Source organism: Onthophagus taurus, chromosome 6 (genome assembly GCF_036711975.1).
Source record: "Onthophagus taurus isolate NC chromosome 6, IU_Otau_3.0, whole genome shotgun sequence".
Lineage (NCBI taxonomy): Eukaryota > Metazoa > Arthropoda > Insecta > Coleoptera > Scarabaeidae > Onthophagus > Onthophagus taurus.
Window position 1 is genome coordinate 7,215,079 of NC_091971.1, and position 23,817 is coordinate 7,238,895.

Genomic DNA, 23,817 nt, shown 5'->3' on the forward strand with positions numbered 1-23,817 from the left:
GTAATTGTGCACGAATTTTTTTCGTCTTTTAATTTAAATTAATTAAATTGTTAACAACACGGACTGGTCGTAAACAATGGGTGTTTGGCGAATATTCTAACCACATGTGTTAAAATACAGTGGCACATGTTGTGCGACACAAACAACGCGTATAACAATATTGTAAATTTAGTAAAGTGTGTTGATTTGAATAAGTATGTAATTATTCTAGAATTTAGTATTAAGTGAAATTCTGGCCTTTCCGTTGGCATATTCATATTATTTCAATATAAAAATTTTATAGATCATTCCAATAGCTCTCGTATGTATTCTAATAAAACGGATTTGCTGCCGACGACAGCCCTACTTCTAACACATATTTTACGATGATAATAAAATTTAATTTATATTTTTCCGGTATGGATTTATTAAAATCTCCGCCATCGAATGCGACGTGTGGAATAAATCTTTTTATTAAAATTTATTTATTTTGTACTATTGCAATATGGATGATAACGAAATACGATCATTTTATGGATATGCCTTCAAATTAAATTCGATTCTGGATGAGTTCTTTAATAACTTTTAAAGTATGTGATAAAAAGTTTCATACGTATCTCTACAAATGATGCTCTTACAAAAGCTTTTATTGTCTTTGTTAGCTTCAATGAAAAGAAGCGCAAGAGGTGATTGAAGATGTGCCATCACATATGATTCTTTGATTTTGTCTGCTTGCGTTTTATCAACGATATCAAATTTGCAAGAAAATATTTAAAAAGAGCGAAAGAGACTGACGAAGATGCTTCAATATCCCCACAGTCCTTAATTGAACAAAACAAACCTATCAAAGTGAAAACGTTTAAAGCCGAGGTTCAGTGATTAATGATTAATATCATATTAACCTGAAAATGATCATGATACTTGCTATATGTCTGAAGGTCTAGTGTTAGTTCTAATATTAATTCAACAGAATTCGTCTGCTAGATATCATAACAGATATACATATTATATTGTAATATCGCTTCTGAGACAAGTTTTACCTGAGAAAGAAACATAACCTCAATTCAGTTGACAGTTAATTTTTAGTTGCTCATAATTTTCTTAAAACTGTTAATATCCTTTCTAAACGATCCAAAACGGGAAGATCAGTGTCAGCTACATCTAATTTATTAAATTCCTGAAGATTCTGAACGATTTTGACCTTGAAACTTGGACTTAAATTTGTAAAATTCAAACTTAATTTGTGGTTGGAGAATCTTGAAACCTCCAATGGACGGCTGGAATAGAAAAATATATGTATCAAATACGAAGTTTCATCGAGATTAGTGAAGAATTAAAGAAGATATGAATAAAGTAAGTTTTGGAATTTTGAGTAGTTCGAAAGAAATCCGCTAGATGGCTAGAAAGATTTGAAATTATTTTAAGGGAAGAAATGGCGCGAAACCCATCAGCCATGTAGAAGCGAGGGTTAAAAATAGAAGGAAGAAAATTTTCTGGAGAAGGGGAAAAGGGTATATAAGAAGACGAAAAAGTTAAACTGAGACAGTCCAATTTAGTAAGACCAAGAATAGGGTTCACTTTTGATAAAAAAAATCTAACCTATAAAAGTCAAAAGTAGTTTCCTAACCTTAAATTGGTTCTCCAATTCAAAAAGTTTTTCCTCGATAATTCAATCCAAATTTAACGCCGAATCAAAATTTTAACATAACCTATAGAAGAAAAATTTAATAAATTTAAACCGAGGAGAAATTACCTGTGTTCCTGAAAAAATTCCAAAGGTAGTTACCACACACCAGATCCAAAAAAGTCCGATTGAAGAATAATTATCCGAACCGAAGCTTTCCGGGTGCCTGTCCATTTTCCATTCCTAAGAGGGACCTTCCAATCCAATAGAGACCTTCGATCGAATTGAGTTACAACATAACCTAAAAGTTATTTATCAGATAAGTTGGAATTTTGCTTGTTAATTTTCATGTCAATAATTCAAGATACCTAACTTACGAGTCAGTTGAAGAATTAAAATTACGCGATAACACTTTCATTTTAATTGAGAATCTATCGATTATTTTCGACCGACTTAAATCTTTAGTAGTTTATTAACGTATGACAAGCATGTGTTGCTATTGTCGGTCCGAGATTTCATCCGTTCTTCCTGTTGGTTCCATTTAGAAAGGGGCAGAGCTTTCGCTAAGATCTCACCTGGCATCTTCAGTGTGTTGTCGTAGTCTCCTGTCGGCAGACTGTCCCTTTCCAAAAGGAACCAACAGGAAGAACGGATGTAATCTTGGACCGACCACAGCAACACATTACATATATTCCATTTAAGTTATATTTTATATATTTATTGTAATTTAAATTAATTATATATATTTTCTTTTAATTTTATAGGGGAAACGATACTAGTGTGGTTTTGTTTGGACTACTTCGCAGATTTTATATATTTAGTGGATATAATGTTCCACTTTAGGACGGGCTACCTCGAAGACGGTGTACTGCAGACGGATTCGACGAAACTGCGTCACCATTACATGAACTCAACGACGTTTTACATAGACTGTTTGTGCCTACTGCCACTAGACTTTCTCTACTTGTCAATAGGGTTCAATTCGATATTGCGCTCGTTTCGACTGGTGAAAATCTATCGGTTTTGGGCGTTCATGGACCGAACAGAACGCCACACGAACTACCCGAATTTATTTCGCTCGACCAGTCTCATCCATTACTTGCTGGTGATATTTCATTGGAACGGTTGTTTGTTTCATATAATTCATAAAAATAACGGGTTCGGTTCTAAAAATTGGGTGTACAGTGATTCGGAAAGTACGGATGTTGTTAAACAGTATTTACAAAGTTATTATTGGTGCACGCTCGCATTGACCACCATTGGTGATTTGCCGAGGCCTAGGAACAAAGGTGAATATCTCTTCGTTATCATTCAACTTTTGTTCGGGTTGATGCTTTTTGCTACGGTGCTGGGCCACGTCGCCAACATCGTAACTTCGGTATCGGCGGCTAGAAAAGAATTTCAAGGTGAGTCCATTTTTTAATTTCATTTAATTTTATTATTAATTATGTGTTGTTTATCTTAAAATATTATGCATTCCTATTCCATGCTTAACTAAAATAAAACAACATAAAAAGAAACACGGCACATTTTCATATCCGGGGGAACATATCTGTTTTATAAAAATTATTCTATGTAGCGATATTTGGCACGTAAGATTTATTGTTAGAAGACGCTATTTGTGGTTGTTCGCAAAAATAGCTAAAGGGCATTTTTAACCTGTCAGAATAAACTCAAGATTTATTTCTCTTTTATACTAACACAAACAGAGCCCATATTTCTTTCCGGTTGAAATAAAATCGGACATCAAACTAAAATATGTAAGATCATAATAACGTTTCGCGGAAATGCAAATGTGCTCAGTGTCAATCTTTTAAGGACCATTGGTTAAAAAGATCTAAATCCACATCGAGATCATAAATTATTCCAACAGCTGTAACACGCAAGTCAAACATTTATGCCATGACAGAATCAAAGTGATTACCACCATCCATTATTTATGCACGTATACACTGGCTACTGGTGAATGCTATGCAGATCACATACTATTTCGTATACGCCACATACACAAATTTCGGCCGTAGATTACCACATATCGCGACAGTGATAGACAGAATATGTCGTTACGTTATCTGAACGTTAAATTTTAACCAATCGTCCGAAGAAACATGTTTTTTGTATACACCCTCTTTTAGTCCCTTTATAACGTCCACAAACTCGAAACGAAAAATCGATTCCGAAATGGTTGTGGTAGTTATGGAGGCTTGAAAAGGGATGACTGCCAACTAAAAATATAAACACCTTTACGTCCCGCTTACCAACCGAAGCACTCCGAAGCACCGTTTGGCTGGTATTTCCACACTGAAATAACAAACATAGAGACGAGACGGAGTACCCAACGTACGGTACATATATGATCGGTTAAATATTTACTCACGCGTAAACAAACAGATGGTGTCTAGTCTAGCTGAAAATATTGTAGAGTGCGAAAATTTCCCCCCTCACATTGTTTATTTACTACTTTATTCAACAAGATAAAAGCTTTATTTTCATTTGCATCATAATAAATAAATTCATTACTCTCATTCTCTGGTAATTAGTATAAGTATTACAAGAAAAACTAGATTTAAAATACAATAGATATATCTCAAAACATTTAAATGTAACGATTTTCAACACATTATTTTGAAAGCGTAGAGGAAATGGGATTAGCAAATGCAGTTTGAGCAACCATCAGGGAAGTTCGGCTGTATGGGTAGTGATTCCATTTTGTTAAAACTCAGATACTGCACCAAACAGTCACTTTTGAGATGTGCAGTGACTGCTAGGGTTAAGATAACCTAGTGGCCAACTAGCTATTTGGCTTCTTTTTAGGCCAAGACTCAAGAGAGCTAAAGCCAAGAATGACAGTTCTATTTCATTAAGATAAAAATGAGCTTCATTACTCATTGTGATGGTTAAATCCTCATTTTCATTAAACATCGTTGAAGTGGAATCCTGCTCATTCCACTGTTGAATCAATTTTATACGGGTGATCCTATGTCTATGTAATATTCACTGTACAGAGTTTTGAGTTAATCGTAAAACTTCGCATTATTGCTTCTTTTACACCATCCGCATTCCCTGGTATTCTGGTGATTTTGACAGATCCGGGTGTTTTTCTTTTCAATACGTATTGCTAGGGATATCATCATCGTGAAAATTTGTGGTGTTCTCAACTCCACAACGGATACTAAAATGGTAACTCGAAGAGAGTTAAAAGCCATTGTTACTACCTGGTGCTGAATAACAACTAAAACTACAATTAACACTATCACTGGAACTAACACTAGACCTAGAACTAGAAACATATGGGTTTAGCCGTCTTGAGAGACGCGTAGCTAAACCCGAATATTTCTAATTCTAAATCTAGTGTTAGTTTTAGTTCTAGTTTTATTTTAATTATTTACCTTTATTGAAATTTAGTTTCTATAAACAATGAGAGCGTGTTTGTAACATTACTTGGAAGGAAGTTAACTATAGGGGAAACGCTGAGGTCATGAAACTGCTCAAACTGGTAACTTTATAACATTATTAAAGTTATCGACGGTGTGTCTAAGAACATGGCAAAGATCAATAATAGAGGAACGGTGTTTGTACCTACGACAATTTCAAAGCTATTGTCTTCAATTACCTTTAATGCAAATATCAAAAAAAATTTTTTAAATACCTGTGTATTTTCAGTATTCATTTCGTTAAAATAGTGAATTTAAATTTTAAATGGTTTTGTTTATTTTAAAATAATCAACATCGTGTTTTTGTGTGTTTTGATCACAGCAGTTTTTGTTATTATTTTTACAATCAATATCAATGATGTTACAAGCAAAATGTTTTTGTTCGAACTTTTCTAAGATTATGTACGTGAAGAAGTCATTAGTAAACTATTGGCAATTTACCAAAAGTAGTAATTCTTAAATAATTAAATCCCAAATGTTCGGACGCGAAAAGTTAAGAGTAATTGAATTCCCATTGGTACACAAAACTTTCCTAAACTAATCATAATTTCTCCAAGTTTATTAATTTAACAATTACAGAAACTATTAAATAAGAATTAAACGCGTTGAAAGATGAATTGGGGATGTCTCTATGTTTGTTAGAGTATGTGTTAAACTCGGGATACGAATACCAGCCTACGCACATGTTTTAATTAAATTAAGAATTTGCTCTCAAAAGATATTTGATATAAATAAAAAAGTTCTTTTAAGAGCAATACCTTGTAAAAGTGATAATTCATCACGATTTTTGTTGTTTAACTTTCACAGATAACTCGGCCGTATGTGAGTAGGCAAAATGCATTTAAAATTCGTTTCCCGATATTTTTAATATTTCCCTTTTCTTTCGTTTTGTGTCCACGTCTAGATTTTTTTTAACTTAATAAAACGTAAAAAAATATATTCTAGTTGATTTGTACTGGCTTGTAGAGATGTCTCCCACATTATTGAAGACATAAATTTGAAATTTTCGTTTCATCTTGAATCAACTTAATCATTTTAAAAAGAACGAAAAATTCAAATTTGATAAACCGCTTTTATATTGATTAAATATTTTACGTATATGTTGCACCCCCTTGAAAATATGCTTCGTATTCGTCGACGGAGATGATTTATGTCTTCTGAATCCAGCATGATATGACACTCTTGAAATATAAAGCCCCTAAAAATAAAACTGTTGACTCTGTGTCAACCTTAAAATATTTACCATCCTAATTTTGAGATTTGATTCCGGCCGAAACGCCTCGGGTTATTTGTTTAAAAGATTACTTTTTCTTGGCCTTATAGGGGTCACCTATAAGGTGTTTGCACAATACAAAGCAATCCGAAACTCGACAAAATTGATCTACGTAAAGTAAAACACTCTTCCGTCACCTTTCTCCACTTATTTCTTTGGCGAGCTTTTCCGTATTCAAAATTAAAATAGCCGCAATATAACTTCGTTTGGAATTTCCTTTAGAGACGCCACCGTCGCGGTTTAATAATGCAACTGAAATTAGTTTTAAACGTAACTTTCAGCTAAATTTAAAATGAGTTTTAGTTTTAGAGATTTAAGTCTATACAACTACGATCGATAAAGCTTTAGCGTCTAACACTTTAAACAACTATCTTCAATCTCGCAAAATACATAAAAGATACATTTTAATCTGTTGCGTGTATAAAATGAAAGTTTATGCTAATCTAACCGTAATTAACCTGCCAATGGTTGAGGTAATCACTTTACATTAAAACGTTTTGCAATTTTAATGGTAACAAACTAATTTCTGCGAATTTCATGATTCTATATATGTAATTAACAAACAGGAAAATTAACCTCGGTGGAATTTATCGGGTTTGTTTTGCCACAACAAATTTAACAAATTTAGTGGTTCATATCTATCCCTCATTAATTAAATAATTATTTTCAATATTAACTCATCATTTTATCGAAAATCTTAAAAGATTTGAAATATTTGAGAAAATCGCAGACATATTTTTCAAAATCGTGTCGACCTTATTTTTGAGAATTAAGAAATCATTTTTATATCAAATGAAAGATAAAATTGTGGGCTTTAATATGATATACTCAATTCAAAAATCCATTAGATAATTTTGAAGAAAAATGTTAAAATGTAAGACTCCACATTTGGGATTTTTATTTATTAAATTGTAAAATATTCTTGGAATTTAAATAAATCGTACTGATCTTATTTTTGAAAACTAAGAAATGATTTTTATATCACGTTAAAAATCAAATTGTGGTCTTTTAGGAGTGTTTCAGAGTCCTCGACTTCGTCTCAGACAATAATATTATTTCTAGTAACTATCGACATCTTCCATATCACTCAATGTCATCTCTGATTAATTCAATCCAACACAGCATCCAGGACAGCTCTCAACATCTCAGTATCATGCCTATCTCTAAATATGTAAAAAAAACAATATTTTGATTTCAGATATCTTAAAAATGAATCAATGTTTTTAGGATTAGATATGTAGCAGTTAATATCGTAGAGATTGAAGTGGAAACCTGTTAATGAGTGGTAAAAGTAATTGTGATAGAACATTAACTGGAAAGTTTACGGACTTTACACACAAAGCTTCGGTACGTAGAGCTTTGGTAGCGGCAGGGTAATTACAGGTTCTTCGTACTCGAAGAACATTCATTGAAACTATTAAGTTGGAATAAGATTAAAAGCCTGACGAAGCTTCACCGAAGTTTCAACGATAAATATTTAGAAAAACAATTTATTTTGCGATAATAAAATGTGTTGTTTAATTGCCTTATTTTAATACAAACACCACAAAGGAAGTTTAATAACAAAACATCAAATGAGAATCATATTAACCGCTGAAACGGACACGGAATATCACGTAAATTTGAGGTAGGCAGATAATTAAGTTAATTAAAACTTTGCTTCGCTATACACAAACAATACCAACCATCATTTTATAAAACAATACGAGTTTATATTTAAAAGCTTATTTACAAAATTATAACAGATGTAATATTTAATTGAAATAGGAAGAAAATTATAATGAATAATGTTAAAACTGAAGCTTGGAAACATTATCCGAGCTATCAGTGAGATTTTGACGTGGACTAAAAAAGCACAACGTAGAATCAACAACGATGCTGTGTGCCAACAACTTAAGCTTTAAAGGATAAACAGCTCCACAGAGAACTCATCGATAAAACCGACCCCCAAAGTGCAGTAAAAGTGGAGTTTAAAGTCACCCAATAAACGGCTGTGCTTGGATGGTTGGAAGGTAAGCATCGATTTAACCGAGGATGGTTTAATACAAAAGAATGCAAAACGAAAGAAATCCCCAATTCTCTTTTGAAATGGACTAAACGTTTAATCATGACTAAGGGGTATATTAAGGAAAACAATTTATCAAACACAGGCGACGATGAAGATCAAAAACCGCGCTTTTTTGTCGAGTCGAGCTTTTTTAGTCAACTCGCGAATCGGTGCTCTCCGCTTTTCTCGCCACATTAATCCATCTCGCTAACGAACCACAGCTCGGGTTTTAATTTATGGGAGTTGGTGTTCATATATTTTAAAGTTTAGTTGACTTTTATTTGGTTAAAAAAAATGATTAAGCGCAAATAAATAACGACGCTTAAAGTTACATTTAAATTGCGATGCGTCGTTAATCAAAAAGTACTTTTGAAAATATTTTAAGTGCTTATTACATTGTTCTCTTTGTGGGCGCACCTTAACAATTTCTTTTCAGCGTTATTTGAAATTCCATCGTACGAAATTTCCGTGGAAAATTAATATTTGGACAATAGAGCGCAGCTGGCGACCTTTGTGACAGTTCCCCAAGAAGGACAATCCATCAAAGGGATGCCATCCTCAGGAGACGTAAGGCATCTTTCAAGGATAAGGCTCCCCAGGCTTCTTAGCTTCTATCGTTGACACCCGAAACCCGATGGCCAAATTCTACCGCCCATTCCACTTATTTCGACCAAAATAGTTTGCGGGCCAGAAAATCGATTCAAGATTCATGAATTTACATTAAAAAAATTAAATTTATAATAAATAAGTCCTTTAATTATAAACCAGACGGTACAAAATTAGAAATAGTTTGCAAACTGTACCGCAACCTCCCACCATGTACAAGTTAGAGGGAACTTTGTCATTGTCATAAGTTTTCTATGATGCAGCCTGCTTCCATGCAACTCGAAGCATAGAATGGATGCGCAAACGCGAGCTCCACATCATTTCCGGAGCATTGCCTCCTTGTGTAATACAGCGCAAGTTAATTGTTGTGGAAATCGTTGATAAAAGTCTTTTGTGGCACTATTCAGTGTTACACGAAATTCTACGTCATCATCGCGTGATACATAAAGGTGTTTAAAACATCTTTTGTTAAAAATTCATATTATTTATTATTTAAAATTTATTCAACATGATATATGTAAATGTGTTTACGTACAATTGGTAAATCAATATTGATTTATCAACTATGAGTACCACGCACAACGTCTACACATCCAGGTCTTTGTGACCCAAATTAGCATATTAATTAAATTCTGCTCTCAACCGGTTTGTTTCCTGGTGTTGCCAAAGAGCTCCGGGCGATTTTCGTCCATTCCTAATCGCATTTAAACCTCTGCCGGAGAGCTTTACAATACCCAGTTTTACCTTATGAGATGAAATTTAATTGAAGTTTGTTTTGTATGTTATAATAGATGGAAAATCTTTTAGTTGGAGAATTAATAGCAAAATACTATATAACATCTTAATGTTTTCCCCTTCAGTTATCTGATAAAGTCATTTGATGTCAACATTATTTCTTATTTTCCATAATTCTGATTCACCTTTCAATGCTTTTTCACTTCATTTCCCGATGGAGTTTTGATTTGAATACATTATCGCAGGGAACACAATTTTAGCTTTAATTTGATACGTTGATAAATTGTCAGAAAAAATCTTAGAAATCCGAATTATTTAGGACTATGTTGAGCACTGCCTGGGATGATATTAAAGGAAGTCTGAAAAGATATCGTAAAGTCTTCAAGCGATACTCGAAGATATCTGGAGTACCACGGATGATGACACTCATATGATTAACATTCATTATGGGCAAAAAATAGTAGTGAAAAATTAAATAATGAAGTTTTAAAGATTAATTTTTGTAGTGGAATGTTGTTGATGAGATAATGTGGTAAGAAGAGATGTTAACTATTTTGAAGTTAGACAAATTTAACAGCTATCATAAATCGTTAAACGCGGTCTTAATTATTCAACGTCACCGGAAATTCTTGCGGTTATGTAATAACCGGTTTAATTAAAACTTGCTGTGTAGCAATAATAATTATTTGTTGGTTAAGAATGTGATGATATAAATCTTAATCTTGCTGTACAAGATGAGTTTTTTAATAATGATTTTTTATCTCAATATTTTATCATACAAGAATTCACGTCGATTAAAGGATCAGATGGAAGCTGTATCTCCCCATAGACATGTAAATTGCGTGGATCCCTTTTCAGCATTGCGGTACATACATCAGCGTTGTCTCGGTGGCTATAGTCGCAAGGATTCAATCCCCGGACTTAATATGTATTAGTCGTTGCAGGTTGATGCCATCAGGTTGCACACCGGCGACGTCAACGCTCAATCGGCGTCGGCGTCGACGGAGGCGGTGGAGGGACGCAAAGTCCTGAAATAGCTTCCCAACCCCCTGCGCACCTCGATCGATGCCACCCTGACGCTAAAAATAACTTCACGTGCCCTACATACTCTCTCCCCTCGTATTCTGCATACTACAAACTCCCGGTTATCCATCCGCCCACCGGACCTCTCTCTACCTTTCAAAATCACCACGACCAATTTTTTTAATATCACTTCCTTCTTAAAAATTAAATTTCCCATATCATCTTAACACCAGCAGATAGTGTTGAAATTTAGTAAATTTATTTAACACTTGTCGTAGTGACGTTAATCCAAAAATCCAACAGAGACTATCTTGTACAACGTGAGTTAGCCCAGAAACAGAGTAGTTAATGCCAGGTATTAGTGTAACCGTTGTCTATGTAACATTAAATTTGATAAAACGAAAATTCAGTAAACGTGTTGGAAAATGTTGCGGGAAAATGCGGGGTCCGTTTAGAGCCCACGGGGTAATAAATTTCAACTTGTTACGCTAATGTTTTACGAGATTGCGTAAAATACGGGGATGCAAATCCGTATTACCAATTAACCGAACGTCTATTTTAACAAAACTTATACGTCGGCTCTAAATTAATGTCCCACCGGAACGGGGCAACCGTAAAAGTGCCATTTTGAAAAACCGACGCCACCTTTAATGCCTTTTACACCTTTAAATTGAGATTATCTAAACCATTTCCTACGGGCTAACGCTCACATCCGGGATTTATACCGAAGCCTCCCGTATACGATGGAGTTTACGGGTGCTGCTCACGCTGAGGATAATTTTATTCCTCCGATAAATCATCGCTTCAAAACTTTCGATCGTAAATCCGCATAACTGGGCTAATGTACTTTTGGTTATTGTCGTACGAATGCTCCATCTACCTGCCGAGAAGTATGGAGAAAACTTTTTAAAGTATCCAAAGTCTTATGATTATTATTCTATGAACCAGTCGAATTCTTTGAGCTGTTATTACCAGAGGTGCTTTTAATCTGTCTAAAGAAAAGATATCTCTCCCAATTGGTTAGAGCTCAGTATAGATGGAGTATCAGAATTCACGGCCATTAATACAAATCCATTGATTTTGGTGACCTGGATACATTCCTGGATTTATTTAACTCCCTGGATACACCACTCTTTATCGAAGCATAACGGTGGATTGATCATGCCTTGATAATTCAAACAATATTAATAAGAAGAACAACCAAAAACACTTAGTTCATCAGTACTCAAAACTCTCGCTGTTTTAATTGAACTTAAAAAATGTTGATTCACGGCTAAACCCGAAACTTTCTAGAACTAGTGTTAATTCTAGTTTTAATTGTTATGCTGCGCTAGACCAAGAACTAGAATCATTCGGGTTTAGCCGTCTTAAGGGACGTACGGCTAAACCCAAATGTTTCTAGTTCTAGGTCTAATGATAGTTCTAGTAACAGTGCAAGTGTGAAACTAGAACTAACACTATACCTAGAACTAGAATCATTTGGGTTTAGCCACACGTCTCTAAAGACGGCTAAACCCGAATGATTCTAGTTCCAGTGTTGGTTCTAGTTTTACACTAGCACTGTTACTAGAACTAGAGACGTGCGGCTAAACCTGAATGTTTCTAGTTCCAATGTTGGTTCTAGTAACAATGATAGTGTAAAACTAGAACTAACACTAACCTAGAACTAGACACATTCAGGTTTAGCCACACGTCTCTAAAGACGGCTAAACCTGAATGATTCTAGTTCTAGGTCTTGTGTTAGTTCTAGTGATAGTGCTAGTGTAAAACTAGAACTAACACTAGACCTAGAACTAGAATCATTCAGGTTTAGCCGTCTTTAGAGACGTGTGGCTAAACCTGAATGTGTCTAGTTCTAGGTTAGTGTTAGTTCTAGTTTTACATGCCGTATTGAGAGACGTGCGGCTAAACCCTAATATTTCTAGTTTCTAGTTCTAGTTACAGTACAAGTACACAGTAGTTTTGTAACGATAGTTACTGCATTCATATATTACGAGTTATATAAAATTCCCGATATTACATTAATACAAAAAGCGCTAATATAGTAGAACAATACAATGTATAAGTAAACTTAGTGTAGTAATAAGAAATGGTAAATTGGTGCCATAAAGAAGCACGCCGATAGAACTAATGGGGTAATTTGTTTTGATTAATTTGGGAACACCCGCACGTCGTACGATGATGAATTCTAAGTATCCCAACCACATTTTTCATCTGCTTTATTAGTTAGCTCGGTCCCCTTAAATCCAGTCGACTTTTTGTCACCCAAAAAGGTGCCGGTGCTATTCTGGGAAGTTAAATTAACCCCAAGCGGAAACCTGAAATTTAGCAATTAAAATTCGAGGAAGAGTAGTAACTTAGCAATTTACCGAGTTTTTAATTGGATGTACCTTAAAGTACTCGATACGACCCGATCAATTTAATGGGATACTAAAAATGGAAAGCCCTCGGATTAAAAAGAAAATTTTATCGTAATTTTTAAAATGGTCAATTTAAAGTGTTGGATGTAATATTTTTTGGTAAAGTAAACACCTACCAGAAATAAATCTTATCCCATTTTGATCTCGATTTGATACGGTTCGAGTGGTTTCGACGGAAACACATGTTGATAGAACGCGAGGGCGATCTGTCGATTCGTCCGTTGAAGAAACGGGCCAGCGAAAATTGACAATAACTCGCGTGAGATTGAAACTTTTCGCACTACCAGACGCCCTCATCGTTTCGAGCACTCCTTTGACTTCGAGGACGATCACGGAAAATTGCACCCCCTAGGGTACTTTCTAGAATCCCGGTCGAAAGCCAATATTCACCGTTCGTTGCAGTACGGAACGGGACCCTTATGCAAATACTTGGTTTAAACATCGAATATCCCCCGCGGCCGATATTAGTCCCTTATCTTTGAGAGAATCTCCCCCAACGAAGTTTATTTTTCACCCGGAAAGGATGTCTCCTTTTCCAACCTATAATGACATTTCGTTATCGTTTCCAACAACTTATCCGATAATGATGAAATAAACAAGGTGTATCAAAAAAACATTTATACAAAATGTATTTAGATTACCTGTTTGAACAAGTTCTCTCTCAAACGTCACTTTTAAATAATTCAAGTGCTTTCAGAGCAACATGTGAGCGTTCGGGGAATAACACCGGCCAGTTTTGTGAAATGTACATTTTAAAATTCAATTACGTTGGTCACTAGCTGGCAACTCCCAATTAGGCAGACATTTATGGTTCGGCTTCTCTAAAAAAAGATGATAAAAATGATTGTTTCGAAGTTTTTATTTGTTTCATTTTTCGACAAACTTTAAAAATCGCGTTAGCCAATTTATTTCACCAATAAATTACGAAACATCAATGTTTGAATTTTACCCAACTATTTGAAGTTGATGTTATTTGAATTTTTTGGTGTATCGTCTGGGGTGACATTTAATTCGTCCGGTTATACAATTTTTTTTTATTGATTTGTGGTATTTTTAAATTGAAAAATAAATTTATAAAATCATTTAAATACTAATTATAATATCTATTAAAATCCGTTACAAAAAAAGTCATTCAATAGGAGTAAAGATAGCATTTAATTTCGTTTTTTACTTTGTGCTAATGTATCAAATGTAGCGCTTCGCCCGCAAGTGACCTTGACGGAGTGAGAATAAATGCTTTTTTATAAGATTGTTGAACATTTTGTAAAAAATATATAAGGAATGATTTTGCTTCAAACCGCCGAGGTCGCTTGCGGGCGAGGCGGTAGCATCTTATAAAGTTGACAACTTCGTGTTGATATATCAAATCTACAGCCTCGCACACAAGCGACCTCGGCGGAGTGAGACTATATGTTTCCTTATAACACTGTTGATGATGTTGCCTTAAAATTGCCAAAATCCTACATAGCTGATGATTTCGTGTTGATATATCGAAATATAGTTAGGGTTTTAAGAAAAAATAGAATGACAGCGAGATGGAAATAGTTAAAAAGTGATAATTAATTAAAATTAAGTCGCTTTATAAACATCATTTTCAGATGTGTCTGTTTCCTCCTAGTATCGTAAAAATAAACTTTAGAAGCTTGTATGTTAGTAATTTTCGGAAAGCCAAGTTGGATAACTTTTAAACAAGTTGAAAAATTGAATTTCGAGACGAGTAAAAAATCGTGGAAAACTTTTAAGGGTGGGAAATTATTCGCGGTTTCTGTTTCCTGACAAAATTCAGGCCCTTTCAATTCAATTGCGCAACATTGCAAAGGAAACACAAGGACTAAATCGTTACTATGACGAGGCTCATTGTGCGACTACACGTTGTTCAGGATAAAGAAAAGGGTGAGTAGAAGTGTTCGTTAGTGGCGAGCATATCAGGGCGTATTCTACCTGGTGTGTTTTTCTTCCGTTAGCAGATAACAACCTCAATTAGTGAGGTGGATTTTGCGCTGGGTATTTTCCAAGAACTTTTTACTAAACACGAGTAATTGGTTGATTCTATCTTTTAATTGGAATTTATTGAAATAGTTAATATTAATATTGTTTTTTAAACCCTTTATTTTTTTTTATTTTATTTTACACGGCATCAACAGGTCCATGGTACATCCGCCTCAGGGTAATAATTCAAAAGCTTTAAAAGGCGCTTGTTTCATTATTCCGACAAAACGTGAAATTTAAAAGGGTGCTTTTATTCATTGTTTTTATGCCCACTGCACCTCTCATCTAACACAAACATACATGTTGCTGCCTTTAAAAATTTTTGAAATAAAAAGATAAAATTGGATAGGCACGCTTAAAATCTGGTCATAAAACGTAGTCAATACAGGTAGAGTATTCGAGACGTAGTCAAGTATCATCATAAAACGGCGCTTCCTCTTCCTCGGCTCAAAATTTCCGTTAGTATACAGCGGGTCATAAATCCCTCTCGACGACGAAGTGAATAATTCGTTTGATAACATTCGCATTTGCAGTTTCAGCGAATCACCGGCGATTTTCGGGACGTTAGTAATAGAGCGTCGACGATTTTTATTTCAGAACTCGACGAATTTCATCGCTCGGCGTACGATTAGGCGAATGTTGCGCGCTTTATGGCTCCGGGTTTACGATATGAATCGGCCCTTTTATGACGGCGATCGTAAAATTTTGGCGATTTTGTTTCAGAAAAATTTACTTTGTACTGATTGGATTAAGTATCTATCCAGTATACAGACCATTAAATATTAAATTAAACGGTTTTTCATATAAGTTAATGGTTCAGAAGAAGTTTTAAAACAAAAAGATTTTTCCTATCGATATGATCTATATGATCTCAAAGTTTTGTACATATCATACAGTGAATTTCACTTAAGATGCAATATACAAAAATATCCATAAAGTGCAATATACAGGGTGACTTATAAGTTCACCATCAAACTTTGTAATGCCCAGATATGTTCATTATGGTAATTATTTATACCATCTCGTGTAAAACATGATTGTTGTTGCTGATTATCTCCTAGCTGTAGAGCTTGAACATTCTGTTTACAATACGGATGAAGGAATTCGCGGTTCAATACGCGCCATGCAAAATTTTGACTTACATGTATGCTGTGTGCTATTCTTCGAGTGCTGATGGAAGGATTATCAATGACAGCATTAATTACTTCTCGAAGTCTTCTGAAAGAATCGCTAAAAACTGAATAATATGGCAAATGCCGCAGTGGAAATCTTTCTTGATAATCTCGTACTGATTGTCGAGAATTTCCATTGCAAAAACAATACACGAAAATTATATCAACATACTCTTCAGTGCTATTAGCGTACATTTTAAGTTTCTTGTTGTATGTAATAATTAAACCACACAGCAAACTAACATATTACAATGACAATAATTGAAATAGGACATATGTTCATTAACATTTTTATTTTTGGTAATTGAATTAGCTATCATATGTCAAAGTTTGATGGTGAGCTAATAAATCACCCTTTATATAATTTACCTCATGTTTTGTTTATGACAAATGTTTTTAACTTCGTTGAGATACAATTTATGTTTCACTCCGTAAAAGATCTCCACCCTGTATATAATAAAGCGTGGTCTTAAAATTATATATTTGAATATTATTTTTTTAATAAATTTTTCAATTCTCATTGTGTTCAGTGTGGAAAATGTAGGCCGATTCCAACACTTCGTTATTCGATTAACCCTTTTTTGGAGTACGGCTGCAAGAGACGCCTTTGAACTAACCGTTCCATCAAAAATGACAGCAGCGCCGCTCGCCGGTAGCCGTTGAAACGCGAACCGCACGGAAATCTGTTAATTCCGCGCCGATTCGGCCGACATCGGAAACTCATTCACTATGCGCGCAGCCAACTCGATTTTGACCGTCTATATATAGATGCGATTTCCAATACCACCGTGTATTTTCCACAAAAAGAATTATTAATTTTAATCCAAACCCGAATTTTTCAAATTTTTTTCTTTGATTTATTTTATAAATAATTCAATTAATAATAATATAATTAAAAATAATAATTTAATTATAAAATCTTGAATTTAAAGTACTTTTCGTGATATACATTTTGATAAAAAGAATCGTTAATTTGAATTGGACCGTTTATACTAGAAATTCCAAACGGGCAGCGGAAAAATTAATTTTGTGCCGATAACGAACTCGGGCACGTTATTGCCTTCGTTTTACCGGTATTTTTAGTGATTAAAAACGACGAGAATAAGCTTAACAACGCTTAATTAAAAATGTTAGTGGATGTGCACTCGTACGATTGAACCATTTTTTTGCTCACCTTTTGATTTAATAACGAGAGGTAGCTACGAGCTGGTATAATATTCTAAAGAGTCCGCATCCACCGCTTAATTAAAATTATGCTAAAAATGACTAATTTAGTACAAGCACACATGTCTTTTCTTATTACTGCTTGTAGTTTTAACCCATTTGCATCATTCAGAAAGGAATTATAAAGTGACCTACATATCAATAATTTTTTTTTTCTGTAGAACTATCTTTTCTCTATCTAGAACTAAAAACATTCAAGTTTAACCGTTTTGAAAGACGCACGGCTAAACCCGAATGTTTCTAGGTCTAGGTGTTTTAGTTCTCTATTTAAATTACTAGAAATATGCAACAACCGTGAATGACCACTAAGACTGAAGCTATCACTAGAACTAACAGCTCCAGTCTTAATGCTAGTGTTAGATCACTAGAACTAATACTAGACCTAGAACTAGAATCGTTCAGATTTAGCCGAACGTCTTTTAAGACGGCTAAACCCGAACGATTCTAGTTCTAAGTCTAGCGTTGGTTCCAGTGATCTAACACTAGTACTAAAACTGGAGCTGACTCTAGCACTATCACTAGAACTAACACTAGACCTAGAACTAGAATCGTTCCGGTTTAGCAGAACGTCTTTTAAGACGGCTAAACCCGAACGATTCTAGTTCTAAGTCTAGTATTGGTTCTAGTGATCTAACACTTACACTAACATTCAAGACGCACTGCTAAATCCAAAAGTTTCTAGGTCTAGTGTTAGTTCTTATTCTAGTATTAGCTCTAGTTTTGGTTGTTATTAAGCACGGCTAAACCCGAATATTTCTAGTTCTAAATCTAGTGTTAGTTCTAGTTTTATTATAATACATTAAACAATAATAATGGTATAAATAATATCAATTTTGGTCCCTATTGTAAGCGTATGTATACAATGGTGATAATGGTCAAGAAAAATTCGTTAAATTAAATACAACTTATGATGCAAATGTGTTAACATAAATATTCCCATTCCACTTTTAAATTAGCATCCAAAAACTTTAGATTTTTTTTAACTCTCTTCAATATTTTAAATAAATCTTTCAACTTATTCTATTATAGTTTTTTTTTTGTCTCCGTGCCTAATGTTTCTTAGTAAAAGCCAATCAAAATGTACTTTACTTTCGCCCGTTTCCAATGATTTTTGTTCCAGCCAAATTGGACGGCGTGAAAACGTACATGCGCATGAGGAGAGTCCCCAATCATCTACAAGTCAAAGTGATCAAATGGTTCGACTATTTATGGCTCACTCAAAAGTGTTCCGATGAGGAGAGAGCCGTTTCTTGTCTTCCAGATAAATTAAAAGCGGAAATAGCCATCAACGTTCACTTAGACACCTTGAAACGGGTCGAAATATTTCAAAATACTGAAGCTGGATTCCTCTGCGAGTTGGTGCTTAGGCTTAGACCGGTTCTTTTCTCACCAGGTGACTACATTTGTAGAAAAGGTAAAATCTAAATAATAAGTTGATGTGAATTAGATTATTATTTTTTTATTTTAAACGTAGGTGAAGTAGGTAAAGAAATGTATATAGTGAATCGAGGTAGACTTCAAGTGGTTGCTGATAATGGTAGAACTGTGTTGGCAACGTTGAAAGCTGGGAGTTATTTTGGAGAAATTTCTATATTAAACATGGGAACGGCAGGTAAACACCTTGGTAAATATCAGGCAGGCCCATTTTATTGGTGGTTGGAATTAATACTACTACAACCCCTTTTTGGTATTGCTATCCAATAGCATGGTGCTTTTGTGGCTTGATCTGTTTAATATTTTTCATTTTTTTATGTAAAAGTAACGTTATCAGCAATTTTTTTTATTATAATATCTAAATTTATTTTTGAAAGGCATAAAATAGCCTTAATGATTGAAACATCAAAGGACAACCACAATTTAATTTCCTTTTCTAATTAGTGTTTGATGTAGCTACTCCCATTTGTTGATTGCATCTATTCACAAAAGGCTTAACTATTTATACCAATAAGAAACTACTTGTACCTTAGTTTACAGTGTGTATGTATTTGTCTGTTTCACGGAGGGAACTCAAATTGGAATTACTGTTTGCGGACAATCAGTTAGAATTTGCATGTTGCCAGGGGGAGGATTTGAAGAGAAACTTGTATTTGCATTAACCTTTTACTAATAGTAATTCGATTAAGGGACGAAAAGGATGAATTTTGTTTAAAGAAAATTGCTGGTAACCTGTTACTCCGTTCATCTAATATTCTTCGTTCACCTCGCCGAGAGCATATGCAACCTTCGTTTCGCGATTCAATGCACATCATCAGTATCAATCAGTCTGAATCCCGTAGGCGCGATAACAAATCCGGCGTAAAAGCCGAATTGTCAAGATCCGTATCTATATTGAATCGGCGGCCAACAACGCGCCTCCAAACTCACCCCCGATTTTAACCCTCCCCAACGGCTCACGTTGCTGCCGGTTTGTTTGCTCCTTTTTGCCTGCGCTGCACATCTAATGCGAGTTTGTGGCATGAAGCCAAACACGTTAGTGTCAACCCCGCAATTCCATACGTACGCCCCGAGCTACCACAATATTTTACCAGGAAATTCAGGGCGGCTATGATAAATGGATTAGCGCGTAATGGCGGACCTCTATTTTCGGGTTTGAGGTTATTTCGGTGAAAATGATCCCCAGAAGTGCGATAAGTAACACAACATAAACTTAAACTAGATATGAATGTATAATATATGATAGAAAATATATATTCTCTCTCGTTTCCATGGCAAAGTCTCCAAAAATAGATGACCCAATGTAATTAAAAAATAGATGACGTTTAAGATGACCTCGCATTTATTACTACGCTTACTACAAGAGTTTTGAATCTATTAAAAGTCTTAAATGGGGATATACAGTGAATTTCACTTAAAATACAATATACAAAAATATAGTTCTATAGAAATCAGGGCCACATAAAAAACAACATTTCTGAATGTTTCTAGTTCTAGATCTAATGTTAGTTCTAGTGACAGTGGTAGGTAGCGCTAGTTAATATAAGATATCAGTTACGTCTGAAGACGCACGGCTAAACCCGAATGTTTCTATTTCTAGGTCTAGTGTTAGTTCTAGTTTTACACTAGCACCTATCACTAGAACTAACACAAGACCTAGAACTAGAATCATTCGGGTTTAGCCGTCTTGAGAGACGTGCGGCTAAATCCGAATGTTACTAGTTCTCGGTCTAGTGTTAGTACTAGTATTACACTATCACTAGAAACATCATAAGACCTAGAACTAGAATTATTCGGGTTTGTCTTAGCTGCCCTCGATACCTTACATTTTTAAATGCTTCCAATTACTCCGAATACCTCCAAATAGCACGCAATGTCTTTATCTTTTACTGGCGTTAAGTTGTTGCTGATATTTTTAGCTATTAAATGCTCGAAATGTTTGTCAAAGGTTTTTAATTACTCCGAATGACTCCCAATGGTTCTCACTGACTCCAAAAAGCTTTTAATATCGTTCGTAATTACAACACACACAAAAAGTGTTGTTTTTTAAAGGCTCTCAGTGCATTAATATCGCTAATTAACTCTGAATTGATTAACTGTGAGCTGACCTCGATACTTTACACTTATAAATGCGAATACCTCCAAATCCTTTAGTGGCGCCAAGCTGTTCCTACGCGTTGTTCCTGATACTTTTAGGTATTAAAGGTTGAAGAATAATGAGAATGACTCCTCATCCCTTAGTAATTCTGTATCCCAATTTAAATTCTTCTCACTGACTCCCAATAGCTTCTAATATCTTTCGTTGTTACTGAGCCTAGTTGCTTACAAAAAGTGTTGGTTTAAAAAGCTATCAAACAGTACATCAATATCTCTAATTAATTCTGAATTTACTAGCTCTTAGCTGCCCTCGATACCTTACACTTTTGAATGTCGCAATATCTTTATCTTTTAGTGGCGTTAGTTGCTCCTAATACCTTTTGCTAAAAGCTCGAAATACCTCTTTCAATTACTCCGAATAACTCCTAATGGTTTTCAGCATCTCTCAAACTCCGAATAGCTTCTACTATCTTGCGTTGTTACACGACCTAGTTGCTTCCATAAAGTATTTGCTTATCAATATCTATCGTAGATTCTGAACATACAGCTCTTAGCTGCCGTTGATACCGTACATTTTGTTCCGAATATCTCCAAGTAGCTGGCTGGCTGGCTTTAAATACCTCTCATTAGATTTCAATTACTCAGAATGAGTCCCAATGGCTTTGGATATCTCAAGATCTCTCAGTAATTCTTAATTGCTCTTAATGCTCAAGATTTACACTTAAATCGCCGAGGTCGCTTGCGGGCGAAACGCTTGAATTCTTGAAATTTGATGATTGCATCTGGATATATTTTCTAGCTTATTTACCATTAAGCTCAAAACTTGTGAAGGAGAGTCGTTGCGTGGCTAAACCCATTATTTTATTAATATCTTTGCATAACATTCCATTCACAATAGAGATAAATTCAAAAATAAATGAAAAGCCATAATATTTATGATATAATAAATTTGAAGAATTTATTTTTTAATTTAACTTATTTAATGGAACATCAATAACCTCGTTATTTCAATACTTTGTGGGGTAGCACAGTGATGTAATCCTCTTAACGATAATGTAACAAGAAGAACACAAGTAACAAAGGAAAATTTAATTCTCTTTTGGCTAACATTTTCCTAAAAAATTTATGTTCTAAGGTTTATTGTAATATGACATATTTTAATGATAAATTATACTTGACATTTTATTAAAAATCTAATTTTCACAAACACATTTTTCCCAAAAAGAAAATAAATTAAATCCTTATTGGTACAATTTAGATATATCATTTTGATATCGACGTTTGCAGATGCTACAGCAGTATCCTTAAGGAAATTGGAAATGTGACAGTAACAAACACAAACAAGTTAGATTCGACTTATTTATTTAGTCGAGAAACATTTTTATGGAAATATTTTCCAAAATTAAATAATTTCTCGGAATGTAATGTAATAGGCATGCCACAATTGGAGATCTAATCCAATTGAAGAGTAGGTTTTTAATCACATTAATGCTTCACAGCACGTCACCACATTGCACGTTCTCCATAAATTTAGTTCGAATCGTTTCAATTATTCCGCAATTTCAATGTTATTTAGTAAGCCCTCGTATATTTAATTGATAGGAAACAGGAGGACAGCTAGCGTTCGATCGGTTGGTTATAGCGATCTTTTCGTTTTGAGTAAAAAGGATATGTGGGATGTTTTAAAAGAGTATCCAGCGGCGAGGGTACGTCTGGAAGCGATTGCTGTGAAGAGATTAGAAAAGTATAAAAGGGCGCCGTTGGAGAAAGGTCAGTATTGCGGGTCAAATCAAACCAAATTTGATCCTCGATTATGCAAACAGATGTGCGTGATGTACTCACTATTCGGATATTAATTGGATTTGTAACTAGCAAACGCTGATAGATTAACACCGATTCCATTTGGATTTGTTTTAATTATGAAATTCATAAATCGGGGGAGTGCTCCGTATTATTAAATTGCTATTTGTACGCGCCCCAAATTTCAATAAAATCGGTATTTATTTAAAAAATTTGTTTCGGCCGAAATTAATTTTCTGTTATATAAAAAAAGAGAATGATACATTTTTAAAACAACATAAATAAACAGTTTGTTTGAAAATTATTTTTTTAGCTGCAATGGGTCGAAGTCAATCGACTCCCGGCCTCGTGGAATCAAGGGGGAAAATCCCTTTAGAAGAAATGTGGGTTCCACCGGGTTTGGTGGGCTTAACTCCTGTCTATCAGAGATCCTTGTTAGGTTCACCACCGAGGCCGCCACCGGATAGCCCTGGATCTACAAGCAGCGGGAGAAGTCGACATCATACTCCAGCTTCCCAAGCTAGATCAGGTATATCTATTATTAAATTTTATAATAATTCAATTTCTTTCTTTAAACTATAAATATATTAAAAAAGATTTTTTTATGTATCCTACTACAATTTATAACTTTACAATATTAAAAAAACCCAAAAGTTTGAAATATTTAGATTGCTCAGCTTAAGTAATGTTGAAAGAACACACGATGACATCACGTTAAGAAGCAATACATGATAGGCAAAAAGAAAATATCTTTGGCAGAAACAAATTACTATGAGAAAAAGCAAAAAAATATAGCGACAAGTTATATCAAAGACTTGTGGAGAAAAAAGTATCATGTGCAGAAGCGAAATATCAAAAGTTCAAGCAAAATATGTTTATAGCTTAAATAACAAAGACAAGAAACCATGTGCAGAAACATTTATCAAAAGAAAAAGCAAAAAATTTGTGCCATAGACTTAT

General features: G+C 34.5%; 1 protein-coding gene and 1 long non-coding RNA gene across 3 annotated transcripts in view; one reads left to right on the forward strand and one right to left on the reverse strand.

The window, feature by feature from the left end:
• LOC111427677 (cyclic nucleotide-gated channel rod photoreceptor subunit alpha) overlaps window positions 1-23,817 on the forward strand; it is a 71,506-nt gene that overhangs the window by 44,221 nt on the left and 3,468 nt on the right. For both annotated transcript variants that reach the window (XM_071196410.1, XM_023062904.2), the window contains exons 6-11: window positions 2,368-3,009; window positions 5,845-5,859; window positions 18,647-18,940; window positions 19,001-19,150; window positions 22,660-22,827; window positions 23,171-23,386. In XM_071196410.1, coding sequence (XP_071052511.1) covers window positions 2,368-3,009; window positions 5,845-5,859; window positions 18,647-18,940; window positions 19,001-19,150; window positions 22,660-22,827; window positions 23,171-23,386 — 1,485 coding nt within the window. The remainder of the gene's footprint in view (window positions 1-2,367; window positions 3,010-5,844; window positions 5,860-18,646; window positions 18,941-19,000; window positions 19,151-22,659; window positions 22,828-23,170; window positions 23,387-23,817) is intronic.
• LOC139429944 (uncharacterized) lies at window positions 448-2,763 on the reverse strand. The gene is made up of 3 exons (XR_011640541.1): window positions 1,981-2,763; window positions 1,607-1,904; window positions 448-1,256 (listed from the first exon to the last, which is right to left on the reverse strand). It is a non-coding gene; the product is annotated as an uncharacterized lncRNA (long non-coding RNA).